This window comes from Onychostruthus taczanowskii, unplaced genomic scaffold (assembly GCF_017590055.1).
Source record: "Onychostruthus taczanowskii isolate IOZ18803 unplaced genomic scaffold, ASM1759005v1 scaffold23, whole genome shotgun sequence".
Lineage (NCBI taxonomy): Eukaryota > Metazoa > Chordata > Aves > Passeriformes > Passeridae > Onychostruthus > Onychostruthus taczanowskii.
The window spans coordinates 2,898,775-2,913,231 of NW_024499573.1; the positions used below are offsets into that span (position 1 = coordinate 2,898,775).

The following is a 14,457-nucleotide window of genomic DNA, read 5'->3' on the forward strand; positions in this document are numbered from 1 at the left end:
GCATGTTTTAACAACAACAAAGCAATATTCTGTGCTTTAAACTGGGCTTAAAAGTCAGTGGAACTGACAGTAAAATTTGCATTTTCTAACTACCAGCTCCTCCTATTTTTTTTACTTAGAGCTTTAAAGAGTAAAAAACAAAAGCTCTTTACAGCCTCAGTTATTAACACGTGCTAATTAGAGCCCAGCACTCATTTTGATGCTGGTTACTGTACACAAGCTCAGCCCCCAGCCTGTTTTTGGCCTGTGCCTAACTTGCTGTCCAGGAATACCAGTGTTCAGGTGATGGCATGTCTGAACTGAGGTCTCAGACAAATTTACACTGTCTGCTCCCTTCGTGGTGTGCAACAGTGATAGCATGTCCCCAAAAACTCAGGAACGAGCAGAAGGAAAGGACTAAGGGACAGCTTCTTCATCCCTGACTCACTGTGTGTTACTGTGTAAGCTTTTCCCATGTTTTCCATATTAAATTAACCCCATTTGCTGAAAGCAAAGCCTGGTGCACACACTCCTGCTCCCCTCTGCTCCAGTGCTAAGTATTCAACCACTGGCTGTGGAGAAGAGTAGGGAAGAGCTGTTTGCAGTCAGGAGCTGATTTCAGCTTATCTGTGGCAATTAACAGTGAACAACACACTGCTTCTAACACTCACAGCTGAGAGATATGCCCAGCTATAGCAATTTGTATTCAGCATTAGGGAGCTTGTTGGGACTAAGTCCTGGATCAGCAGCAGGGCTAATAAGTAATACAGATTCAATAAGGAGCAATTTCTCCTGGGGTTTCATGGTCTTACTCCTTGTGGGTCAAGTGTCAAAATCCAGGCTTGAGCCTTTGGCTACTCCTGCCTTCAGAGCAATATTTTTACTCACTTTATTTTTTAACATTTTTTTCAATGATTATATGAAGAAATATTACCAAGGCATAATTTTTAAAAGAAGTCTTCACAAAGACTTTGCTTATAAACATGAAATATTTGGCATGTTATCATTTTGGGGCATGTTATGTTTTTGGCTGTTACAGTTTTATCTCTTTTTGATAAAGTACTAAGTAATAAATAATAAATAACCCAATATATATGGTTAAACACCCATTAAAGAAAATCAATAATAATTCACAAAGAGTTGTAATTTCACTCATCCACCATACACAGATTTGGCTAAGATACTTATTTAGGAAGAAAGAGGGGATTCCAAACTATTTTCAAGCTGTTGATAAACATTGAGTCAGTTAGGGTCCAGTCTCAGAGCACTGAGCTTACCACAGAAACTATGGACATCTTCCTTACACCAGAGCGAGAGGAGTTTTTCAACATTCAGAGCTCAGCCTGGAAGTGCCAATTCTATCAGAAAATTTGGGGAAAGCTTCTGAAATTGCATGGGAGTGGCTCAAACCTTCAAGCAGTTTAGTGGCTCTCCATCATGTCACTCCAGACTTGGATATAATTATTTTTTAAAGCCAAGGATGGCAGGGCCTTGGAGCAGAGTAACACTGAATCATTGGCTTAAAAGTCCTTGTACTGGAGGAACTGTCACAGGTTATTTACAGCAACGTGTAAAACTTATCTTGCAAAGTCTGACTGTTCTTCATATCAATTAAATAGAATTATGGACTTTCGGTTATCTCTAAGATACCTGCAAGGTAGTCAGATAGTAAGAGATTTTAATGCAGTGGACTGAAGCTAGAAAATGAAAAATACTGTAGTTTATTTTTAGTCCCTTAAGTAATTTACTGTAGGCACAATTTTATTACATAAAAAAATTGAACAAATTATTTTTCCCAATGTTATGGGAACTCTCTACAAAACCTTGAGCTCTTTTGTTTATTTTCTGCCCAAAGATTTTACTAGCTGTGCTATTTTTGGTGATGCTACAGTCCACTTTTACCTTAGGAAATGCACAGACAGCCATGTAGGCAGGGAGCAAGGTAGGGCTGATGCAAAATTTCAAACAAGCCCCCATATAATCCACCATAAACTATTGATCACTACCATACACTGAAGTTGAAAATATCCATCTGCATTCTTTTCTGTGTTGCTCCTATGTACTAATAAAGCTAGAGAAATGATAGTAAGTCAAAGGTGATCTTACCTTTGGCAATAAATTTAAATGAAAACTGGATGTACACTGTATTAGTGCAGTCTAGATCTCTTGACACAAGCATTCTCAGTCCTTCCTGCAAACACAGAATATACAATGTCAGTTCTCATTACTGAGTGTGTTCTGCAGCCTATTGTTCCTTGGCTGTTGTCTGCTTCTGCCTGCTGGTGACAGCAAGAGGGGAAGCTCTCTGTTCCACTCCTTTTCCCAGGGAGAAAATGGGGACAGTGACAGCCTTGGTAAAGTGAGCCAAGGTCTGACAGAAGTACCACTACATGGTCAGGTACAGGCACAGTTACAGCTCATTCAGTTCGTGTTCTGAGCTCTGGGGTGTGACTGGATCTGCAAGCACTGATTCAGACAGAGTCCAGGCTACTGCACTCATTTTTTGTGCAAACTGTACAGCTACCAAGCATCCTAATTCCCAGGCAGGGACAGTCCTCTCTAGGAGTTCTTTTCTATATCTCAAAATATATTTTGTACAAATATCCTCTCCTGGGGCAACCTGTTGACCTGTAAGGAAAGGGAGTACGCAGGAAACCTCATAGGGATCCTGAGGCCCTGTCCAGTTTGACTGATGAGCTTGCTGTTGTGTGGATCCTGGGGCCAGAAGCCAGTCCCTGTTCTGGCAAAAACCAGAGATCTGACAAAAACCACCTCTATCTCAGACCCATTCCCCCAGGGGAACAATCTGCAGGAACAAGCAATGCAAATTTTAGACAATTCACGTGTTGTGATTTGGGATTTAAATAATCTGAAGAGGTTGAACTGGAGTTAAGCTTTTGCAAATAAATACTTCAAAGAATTAATTTATAGACCAAACATTATTTAACTTCTCTTTTTGGGGGGCACCTGAGTTCACAGTGTCAAATGAAGACCTGTGTGAGCTGAGAATTTGTGTCCTTGTGAACGAAAGTTATTATTCATTTTGTTAAGAAAAATTTGGAAAATATACTTCTTGGCCTTTTGAAACATGCAGTCAACAAAAATAAGTCTTTAAAGAACTAGAAGATATCAAAATGATAGAATTGAGTAAAATGAATGCAAACTACATAAACAATGATTACACAGACTACAGCCCTGACTAATTTGTATTATTCAAAATACTAAAAATCCAATCAGGACACTTCAAGATAATTGTAATGTGTATCATATTTCCAAATAGTTCACCTCAAGAATCTCAGTGTAGAGTTTCATTCTTTTCCTCTGGTGGTCAAGGAGGAGTTTATACCACAAAAAAAAAATAATACACAATCAAGAGATGAAACCCATTTGTTCATAAAAAAAAAAAAACCAAAAACTGTGGAAAACATGGTGCATGTTTACAGTAGGAAAAGACAAGAAAAATGAAAATGTCAAATTCTAGCCAAAAGACTTCAATATAAACATATGGGCCTAACAGGAGAAAATTTTTGACTCTACTGGTTTTCATTAATTTTTTTTTTCAATGTGAGTAATCTCTGACCCCTTTGAAAATGAGAGCTGTTCCAGACTTGATGGTGTCACCATTCAGGTTTCCCCTCTCAGCACCGTAGACTTCAGGCCAAAGGTCTGGATGCAAGTTACCATTGAAATCATCCTTCAGGACTGATGGCAGAGGAAGGACAGGGACACAGTAAGGACCTCCAAACCCTCTGTCACACCTAGCAACACATTGGGAAGAAAAGGTATTATCCATCTGGCCTGGGTAAAGCACATCCTTTCTATGGAGCAGCTTAAGCAGTTTTCTACTCACATGCAATGGCCTGAATCACAGATGCCATGCCCTGAGCACATCCAGGGGCATCCTGTAGCCAGGACCACATTATCAATAGCCCAAGAATCCACTCCAGAGGCATAGTTGTACTGAATCCATCTGAACCGTGTTCTGGGAGAGCTGTTAAAAACAACGGAAATTTATTTCAGGATTCAAAATTCTCATCCACAAAGGGCTAAATAGTGAAGAAAATCCCAAAAACTTCTGGAGAAAAGCAGATTAATAAGCATGGCCCACTTGTTTTGAAAAGATTCATATTCTAGTGGAAACTGGAAGTTTACATTTCCCAGGTTACTCTTTTAGGCAAAATTCCAGCATATTCTAAAGAAAGGTGCCCAAAGTGATAATCAGGAAAGAACATTGCTGAACAACAAAGTGGTTGAGCAGAAATTAGCAGTTCCATTTGCATTTGACAGCTCCATGTGTTCCTAGCAGAATGGGAACAATAAAATTGCATCAGTTAAGTAAGAACCTGTGAAAGTTCATTTATCCTAAGTGTTGTGTAAAGAGAAAAACAATGGTTTTATATATGTTCATACATATATATATATAAGAATGTATGAATATATATATATATATACAAATATGCACATGCATACACACTGCCTTGTTATCCTCAAATGAAGAAAGTACTTTGGAGAAAAAAAAATTCTTTGGAAGATGATGTATGGTCCTCTGGAGTGAGCTGTGGAATTGGAAACCAAGGTGTGAACTCCAGGCCCAGTTCATTTGCTGTGTGCCCATTTTTACCACTGTATTTTCTGGGTGATGAAACATACAGAGGTAATGTGTACAGAGGGTGCTCTGAAGAGTTACAAAACTGCTCAGAACAATGGTAAGCAGTGTCATCATTACCTGTAGTTCCTAAACTAGAGCATGGCTTTGCTTAGAGAGATGGATGCCAGCACATCTGCCACATCCATTTACAGCCCTGTGATATCCTGAGGAACTCAGCAGAACTCTCCTCCTGGTCAAAAGGGTGAAGGTGGCACATCCAGTGACATGTTCTGACTTGCTGAATGCTGTGACTAACATGCCTGAATGTTGGGTGACAACTTAATGTGCAATAACAGAAAACACTAATGTAGGAATGGATGGATCAGGGTATTTATTCTTGCTTCTTATTGCATAAATATTAGAAAAGCTGGTTTAGCATTCTTGTTCTTACTGTCAGAAATTGTAGGCAAGACCTAAGGATTCATTCATCAATGTTGTAACTTCCTTAAGTCCCTACACTTCACTTTATAGCTGATGAAATGTTTTGAAATTAAATTTAAAATTCTGGTGGCGTGACAACACACATTTAAAAATTTAAAAGACATGCAGAACATTCCCAAGCTGGAGGATGTTTGTTCTAATTAGATCAGCAAAATCTTTGTCATGCTAAATAGCCAGAAGAGCAGTGCTCACTTGGTTGAGGGTGGGAGGTAGACAGTAACTCTCTTCCAGTTTTGGAATCTTTCTGAAGTGTAGATGGAGCTCTCGGTGTACTGCTGGCAGCCGATGGTTGGGGGGACACACTCCTCTGTCACCAAGTGCCAGTCCCTCCCGTTGTTCAGGGAATACTGCAGGTGAACGCTGTGGGAATTGCTGTATGGCTTGCTGCAGCCCATGCTCAGCTCAAACTGCAAGAATGTGGAGGCTGAAACGTGGAAGTCCCAAGTCTCAGCGTAACGAGGTTTTCCTAAGCAAAGAGAGAAAAACAACAAATACAAATACAACAATAAAAACAAATACAGCAATAACAACGAAATGTACCTTCAGCACATGCTTTCAATACTGTCATTCAAATTTGTTACCTCTATCTTCACCTTTTTCCAGCCTTCTCTTCCCTACAGGTTACTAAATACCTGGATTTGTTCTCCCATCTTGTAAAACTTTATCTTAATATCTGTTAAAATAGACTCATACAAAATGTAGTAATGTTTGATGACACATACCAATGTTTTCACTGAACATCAGAGCTGTATCCATAGACAGGCAGTCAATGTCTACTTGACCTCCTTGTATTCTGTACCAGCTTGCTTGTAAATCCACAGTTCCATCAAATTTATCCTGGAAGCCGGTCTGAGAGCTGTCATTCATCCCTATGAGCACATCATCCAAAGCCCACTGAGCTGAATGCTTCCCTACAAAAACCAGAACAGACAGGTTAGTGGAGTCCCTGTAAGTTGTTTTTAGTGCCCATAAGCTGTGTTCACTCAGTGAGCAGTGCTCAATCACACAAACTGAGTGCTGTTGAATAAGACTAAAACATTTCTCAAGGATGCACCTGGACACTAGAGCATGTTTCTATTACAGATAAACACAGGTATTTCCCTCTTCATTTCTTTAGCTTCAGTGCCTTTGGCATCATATGCTCTCCCTCTGTTTGGATGAGATACTCCCTGAGCCCCCAGATTGGGGAATTTAATTTTATGGGTCACAACCTTCCTGCTATTCCCCATAGCTAAATTGGAAAGGCCTCTGCCTAGTTCCCAAAATAGCTTTTGTATGAAAGTGAATAGAATATGAAGGAACATGCTGAAGGCTCTACATTTGGATAATATTTAGAGAAGTGCTGTTCTCCTTCCTGGAAATCTCTCCTCTTGCTCTCCAGCCTGCAGGCATTTCACTTTCATCATCTCCAGCCCATTTCTTTGGCCTTCATTTCAATTCACCTTTCTACTGGCATGCTGAAAAGAACCTCTTACTGCACAATTGCTGCCCTCACAGGAGAGGAAGGAAAGCCTTTACAATAAATTGTGAGCTTGCAGCAATGTGCCAGGACTTTTGCCTTGCCTCCAAGAGGAACATGGTTCATGGCTGGTAGGGCCACTCTGCACTGAGGAATGGCAGACAGAGGATGGTCCATGAAGGAACTAACATCTCTGACCAGAAGTGCTTGTCACCTGCAGGCACTGGTGTGGAAGGTGATATTTCAGCTTCCAGTCATAAAACCTTGCTTATACTGGGAGCCACAGGGCTGCCATCAGTGTTCTTAAGAGTGATGACCCTCAGCAGGGACAGATGCCACCCATGTGCCACCAAGGCAAGTATAGGGAGCATTAGGCTGGACATTGCACCACTCACCAATGCAAATGATCATCACAGAATGATGGTCTGTGGTGCACCAGTCATTGTTTAGCACTTTTAATCAAAGGAACTGTCTTCTTAACTAAATCACATCTCTCTTGTCTTGTCTATTGTCTTACCTAGTGAGGACAATTAAGTCCTCACTAGGTAAGACAATACAAGAAGACAATACAAGCACGTACAAGAAAATGTATGAATAAAATCAGCCATCAAAATGATAAATGATGTCTAAGAAGCTGCATACCATAATTACCTGCAAGCTACGTGCTTTGCTCTCCAAGGAATTGCTGTTGAAATGTACTTAGCTATATTTCTGAATATTGCCTTATATGTCCTGCAGATCCAGGAGCTGCTGCCTTGTGCAAAGGCAAGACTTAATTAGGATCCTTTTAGTAGTGGTAATGTGCCTCCGTGTGAGGTGGGAGCTCTCACAGTGGCTGTAGGAATCAGTCAGCACCAGGGTTTAACTTTCAGCTGAGGATGTGGGAAGTGGCTGGGTGGTTTTGTAGGGCAGGGGACTTGGGCTCTGGGACACTAGAAATAGTGGGAGGAAGGGGTCCTGTTCTGGAATGTGGAGATATTAAAATAGTGACATGGGAGCCACCAGGTAGGCAAATTCAAGGCCAAGGTATGCCTACACTTCCAAAAATGAGACAAAGAGTGTAGGCCATCTGGCATCCCAGGTCACTCTATACTCAGCTAAAAACTTTAATTTTATTAAGGCTTTTATTTTTTAATGTAATTTTTTCCTCCCCCTCCCTCCTGTTATCTTAGCATCTTTAGTTTAAACTTGGCTCTTAAACAATTTTACTCTTAAGCCCACTCATCAGTTTGGTGCTATAAAAGAAAATCATGGCCTTAGTGTGACTCAGGAAAGCCCAAATATGCTCTTACAACATCCAACTCTTCAAAATACTGTGTTTTTCACAAGCTGAGGTCTCTGCCCCACATGTCCATTCTGAGTAGCACTGACATGTGGGTTGTGTAAAGCTGTTTGATAATTTTCAGGATGGCCTTGCTTACCGTGTTGCGGCTGCCACCAGCGGAAAGCGGTGGCAGGGGTCTTGGCCTCGCGGGGTAAGTCGATGGACACGACCTGCGGCTCCAGGTACGACATGAAGTCCAGCTCGCGCAGCAAACTCCAGGTGATGCCATTGTCATTCGTGTACTGAACAACGAGTCCTGTGTTTAAAATGAGGAAGAGCAGTTAGGGAGACTGTGCAGAACAAAGAGGGGGCAGGTCACCCTGTGCTCTGGAACGTGTCACCAGCGCATGTGACATGTGCAGCTCCTCGTCCAGGAGCTTTTTGTGCACAAAGTCCTACTGCAAAGGTGACCTGGCTCACCAGCTGCCACATGCCTTCTTGACTGTTTTCACCAAACTGGAAGGATCAAATCTTTTACACCCTCACGGAAACTAATGATCATAGCACAGAAATGATAGGAATAATGTGATTTTCTTTAACACAGTGTTTATTTCATGTTGGGTATCCTTGCAGTTTGCGTGAAAGATTAAGTTATAATTCTGATAGCTGGGATTACAATCATCCTGCAATGTATGCAATCTCACAGCATCCTTGGAAATTAATTATCATAATATTTAGAAAATTTAAGATAGTCTTTGTATCATGCACACATTATGGCAAACACTAGGACAAAACAGAAGCCCAGCAGAGCTCATCAAAACGGATAATACAAGAAAGAAGCACCTGTGTATATTTCTTCTCTTAAAATTCTTTTATATTGGGGTATGTTCAAGGATAACAGATTTTTTTTTTTTTGGTGTCCTATATTGTTGCAAATGAGTGGAGAATCAAACCCTTGTGTAATCTGTGCTGCAAGATGACAGCTTTCCTCAGTGAGTGAGTCAATGTAAATGCCAAATATCAGAAAAAAAATCACTGATGTTAAATGCTTTATACTGAGAGGAAAATTAAATTTTCTCTCATCTCTCATGTCAGTGGTCTGACTTCATGCAACCAGACCACTTTACATGGGAATCTGCTCCCAGAATGCTGATTCTTCCCAAACACAAGTATCAGTCCTCCACAACAGTAACTTTAAGAATTTGGATCAAATAAGAGAGGAGACATCTAGGAGAGCTTAATTTATTCAGACTAAATAAATTTTCAGCTGCAACTTTATAATCTTGTGTTTTGGGTAAATCATGCATAAGCTTGTTTTGAAAGGCAATTTTTTATTAGACCCACTGGTGTACTTGAGAAGATGAACAAGTGCTCAGGTACACAATTCTTCTTCAGGTCAGAAATGGAGTTTGCCCACTTTATCCTGAACTTGAATTTCATTCATTTTATTTCATACCTTATGAAAAGTCCTGTGGAGTCGTAAATTTACCTGTTTTCCAACACTATCAAATAGTTTAATACAAGCTATTACATCCTGCTTTGTAAATGCTGTCTTTCTTAGACCATCACAGCTCCCACAGTTACTCCTAAAGATGGATCACCATTAGGTTTGGCGTAACTAATTATAACTAGAAAAGTCCATCAAAAGTAAATAGCTTTGTCCAGCATTTATGAAAACTGAGGAGGTAATTGATTTATGTTAAAAAAAAATATTCTTGATTTTGTAAAGGCAGCAAAAGGCAAGAACACTGCAGAAGATGCAAAATGTAAAAGACTTATAATAAAGAAAAGGGGCTTTACCTTCATTCCTGGCTCTTGGTCTGTTGCAGGAGCTACCAACACTCTTGCTTCCAAGCTGTACATAAAACTGAACTAGCCTTTTAAAAACACAGGATAAAAAAGAAGTGTAATCAACTTCTGATAGCACAAGATCAGTCAGGATAATTTGCATCTCTTAGCTAATGGCATTTTCAGTTAGGTCCCTATTCCAGGCTTGTTGACAAGGCAATATTCCCAGAGAAACCAAACATGGCCATGGTAAATACCGAAAGAACCAAGACAGAAGAAAGTGATGTGATTTATTAATCTGGAGTATAATAAATGTGCTTCTGAGTGAGTGTCAGAAGTTAGCAGTTCCATCTCATGCAGAACTTGCAAAATCTCCATAGCAGGCTAAGCTGTTCCTTACATCAGACCTTACCTTGGCCTTTTGAAACCAGAAGTTAGGTGAAGCTTTAAAATACAGCATTAGAGTGATAATAAAATTATTACATCCTCCTTAATCACCAATCCTATTTAGATCCTTACATTCTTGATATAAACAGTTTTTAGTGTAGTGAGCTCGCTGAACATTTTTTGAGGTAAACCCTTTGATTTTGAACCTATATATTATGATTTCATTGAATATTCTCTTGTATTCACACCATGAAGTGGTGAAGAAAAATGTTCCTGAGCTGCTTTTCTCGCAACCTGCCCTGTAGTCAGTGCTTTTATCCCTTCCCTAATTTCTCTTATTCCTTTCTACTGTAAACCATGGCAACCATTGCATCTCAGCCTCTGCATGAACACATTTCCGTGTCTTAAATTTTTCCCAAAACTACTTTCTGCAGCCCTTGTAATACCACAAAACTCCTTGAGACAGGATTGCTGGTTTTATTGACAGAACTCTGGATTAGTCTGGAACATCCCTGTTTAGCAATATTTGAATAAATATTATTCCATCCTTGTGCTCCAAAATATTGTTAGCGTTTTTTTCCCCAATCTGCAGCAATTCCATGGTATCCCTGCTGAGCTTGTGTTAATTATTGTGACTCTGTGGTTTTAGAGGAGTTTATATTTTCTCCTAGATGCATACTAACGTGCTATATAACAACAATTAATTTCAATTAATGTCCTGCTGCTCACTCCTCAGATTTCACTGCATGTCTCAGGCATTCATCTGACTCTTACTAGGTCATAACTAAGGTAAGGAGCACTGAGATGACTCAGAATGCCATCAGCCCCTAATCTACACATACTTCACAGGTTGTTTCCATTGCACACCAAAACCAGCACCTGAGCAGAGCAGAGAAACTGGACTCAACCCCACGATGGGATTTTGCATGCTGAAAATTGGCAATGCTATTCTCCTCCTTGCTTCCTGGCCAAGTTTTAAATTAGGATGATAGAAAACCAGGCCTCATTAATTCTATTGACATAGATAAATTCTTTATTTAAAACATAAATTTTGAGGTGCATTTTTGCCGTTCAAATAATTCTCCACAAGGATAACTTTTTGCTTCAGAGGATTTTGTCCTAATTTGTAGTAATTTTGGTAGAACCACAGACAAGCCACATCACTACAGCCAGAGCCAGTAAAATGCAGACAGGATTCCAATTTCCCTCAGCCACTGTTATGTGCACAATATCATAATCCTCCTCTAAATCCAGATTCTAAATCCAGCTGCATTCCAGTTCTGTTATCAAAATCTGTGTCTACTGTCTGAGATGTTTTGTGTAGCCATAGGGTCCAGGACAAGGCAGAATATCCTCATCAATCTCATTGCTAAAATAATCCCACAGACAGCTCTAGACAGTCAGGCTCACAGTACCACACCATTTAGCCAGGTAAATTCTATCTGTTTGCTGCAGCTCTGTTGTTGGAGACAGTATTCAGGCAACAAAACTCTAGACAGAAGCATCAGAGGTGAATAGATTTACAGTCCTGTGACAAATTCTTCCATTCTTGCCAAATGTGAAGATCATTAAAAAGCAAAACAAAAGAACAAAAAACCCCTTTCCGAAGAAGGTGAATCAGCCCATCTGATCTCTAAGTGTCTGACCCAGGACAGCTCCCTGGGACGGTTGCACAATCATTACCAATGGAGTCTGCAAAGCAGATGGGAGCCAAGTCAGCTAACAAGCCAGATGTCACCACTTGGAAAAAATGCATGTATATTCCATGGTTTTTATCTAGATGCCAGGCAGGCACTGTGTGCAAATGCTCCCACCAAACAGGTAGTTAAAGGTGTCATAAGGGACAGGCCATCAAAATGGGAGGCAGCAGCTCATCAGCAACCAAAATGCATCCATGTATCACAATGTCAGTCAGAGGGGTGGAAATTCTGCCGGTGAAATTGTACCTTTGGTGTGCTGGGCCATGCAATAGGGAAGGAATGGAGAGACTCCAGAGCGTTTCTGAAGTGTAGGGCAAAAAAAAAAATGGTCTGGGTGAAATGAACTTTGACACTTACAGCTCTCTTAGTGCTATGTGACATTCTCCTAATATCTGGGAAAAAAGGGTGTAGTCAATCATATGAAGGAATAAGGAGGCAATAGGACCAAAAAAGCTAAGATGTTACGATACCACTTATTGTATATACTAAAATCTGAGTAGTTTTTTAATGACCATTGGCTCCCAGGCACAAGCTTTAGTTTGAAATGCTTTTAGTGTGATACCTGGCTGTGGTGGTACCCTGTTGGTACCTGAGCAGCACCACACACCTCAGGCTGGCAAATCTCAACCCCATGGACCATGCCATGCTGGGGAGAGAAGGGTGAAAGGGAAAAGGGTCTTTGTGCTTAAAAAAAAAAAAAAAAAAAAAAAAAAAAACAAAGTCCATGTATTCCTTACATAAAATTTACACTCCACATTCAAAAAGCTGCAGCTGATGATATGGAACATGCATAGGTAGATCTGCAGGAATTCAGAATGAAAATAAAAATTTAGTGTACTGCAATATTGTTCAATTTTTCTATCAGGTTCTTCCATGCATGATTTACAAGATCTTAAATGGTCTGGGAAAACACTATTAACCTGAAAAATAAGCAGCTTAAAAATCTACTGCAGGAGTTTCTGCCTTCCTATTCACAACTCTCAATCCACATATCTAACAGTATGTCTTTCAAGGCATGTTTTCCTGCTGTTTACTCAGTCACCAAAGCCCCCCAATCAAAAAACCCTTGCAAAAATAGGAGATAACTGTGCAGGGCTAAGATGATGCCTAATAAGATAACTGAATTCTATGCAAGGCATTACCAAATGCAAAAAATAATACCGAAATGGGAAAAGTACTTCCCTTTAATCTCCCCTTTCAAGTGACATTAATTTTAGCTTCAATAATGAAAAAAGATTTCTAGGCTGAGGAATTATTTTCTTTTTAGTGTATGGGCCTTTCAGTTAACCCTTCACACTCTCACAAACTTTGTGTATCTTTGCTTCTAGAAAAAAAAGACAGAGTTAATGTTGCAGATGGTCTCAAAACCTTTAAGTGGGATGCATCTGTTCAGAGCAAGGTGTCTGAAGCTGAATGTCTAAGTTATACACAGCCAACACAGGCTGTCTTACAGCTAATGAAAGAAAGAAATACGTGTTTGCAGAAGACAAAGCACTGGCCTCTGCTAGCTGCTCTTTTAGGAGGAGTTGTGCTGCCCTTTTGAAGCAGCTATTCTCTCCTCTGAACACAAAATCAGCCTGGGGTAATGGCTCTAGTCTAAAAAGTCCATGTTCTGGACAAGCAGCATCAGGTGGCTACTACCTTTGAGCATACACAGAAGAAAGCAACAGATCCATGTTAGTCCCGTTTGTGTTTGAGATGACCACTACGCTCTGTCTAGCAAACAGCCCAGGGTGTGGCTTCCAGCTTGAATCGTTCAAGGGAGTTAACCTGCTCACTGTGATGCTCACAAAAAAATATAAAATGGTGATTTTTTTGACATAATAATCAGTTCCAGCAGGAGAACAGCTCATACCGTGAGTACGTGGTCAGAAGAGAGATGGTAGGTGCTCTTACCAAGTGTTTCTCTGGCCATTTATGTTTTTGAGGCAGATTTAAGACAAAAGATAACCATATTATTGTGCAAAACAGAAGCAGTGGTACATTAAAAACATCAAGAAAGAGCATTGCTCAGAATTTTAAAATGTCTTTTGGCTTTTAAAATGGTTCAAACTTTGCAAAAATTGAAAGCTATAAATATGAATATCTGGCATTAAAAGTGGTTTCAAATTAATTGTAAAATTAAAGGGAATACTTCGCTTTAAAAAATATTTCTTCACGAAAGAAGGAATAACTCAAAAATACTCTTTTGAATGCAGACTATTTGAGGAAGTAGTCTAGAGTACTTCCATTATATTGCTTCCCAGGATGAGTAACACAGGATTTGAAGACAGTGAAATGGAAGTGCTCACATCTTCTCAGAGTTCCAGGACAAACATGTACTTGTACAAAGCATATTTGTCAAACAATTAATTAGTTTAATTGATAACTAATTTACATAATTATATAACCATGACATGCATTTGTCAGACATGCAGGGGACAGAAGAAAGGTGGCTGGTGCAGTGCTGTGCAGTACCAGGGAGCAGCTGAGGACTTCCCCAAAGAAGCAGCCCCCACACTGTCCTACAGAGCCCTGCTTGCCTGAGCTGGAGAGTGATCACAGTGACCTCTGGCCAGTCTTTGCTGAGTGATCCCACAAATTAAATTATGGAGCAAATCATGGCATTATTACTCTCAGAGCAGTATTTGACAGGAGAAATATCTTTTATTAAGCTAACTGCCAAAATTGTAGAGTGCTCAAGGTTTCAGGTGCCTAATCTCTCATGAGACTGGACAAAGCTGCAGCAAACTCCAAGCTAAATAGTGGTTAGAATTAACAGCCCTTTGTTCATCCTAATTACATTAATCAG

At 40.0% G+C, this 14,457-nt stretch overlaps 1 protein-coding gene across 1 annotated transcript in view; it reads right to left on the bottom strand.

Annotated features, from left to right (window-relative positions):
* The window catches only part of RELN (reelin), a 275,407-nt gene that overhangs the window by 45,319 nt on the left and 215,631 nt on the right, over nucleotides 1–14,457 (bottom strand). The window contains exons 31-37 of the mRNA XM_041405399.1: nucleotides 9,592–9,668; nucleotides 7,949–8,107; nucleotides 5,791–5,979; nucleotides 5,261–5,534; nucleotides 3,830–3,970; nucleotides 3,560–3,737; nucleotides 2,086–2,170 (exon numbers count right to left, since the gene is read on the bottom strand). Of these exons, the coding sequence (XP_041261333.1) occupies nucleotides 2,086–2,170; nucleotides 3,560–3,737; nucleotides 3,830–3,970; nucleotides 5,261–5,534; nucleotides 5,791–5,979; nucleotides 7,949–8,107; nucleotides 9,592–9,668 (1,103 nt within the window). The remainder of the gene's footprint in view (nucleotides 1–2,085; nucleotides 2,171–3,559; nucleotides 3,738–3,829; nucleotides 3,971–5,260; nucleotides 5,535–5,790; nucleotides 5,980–7,948; nucleotides 8,108–9,591; nucleotides 9,669–14,457) is intronic.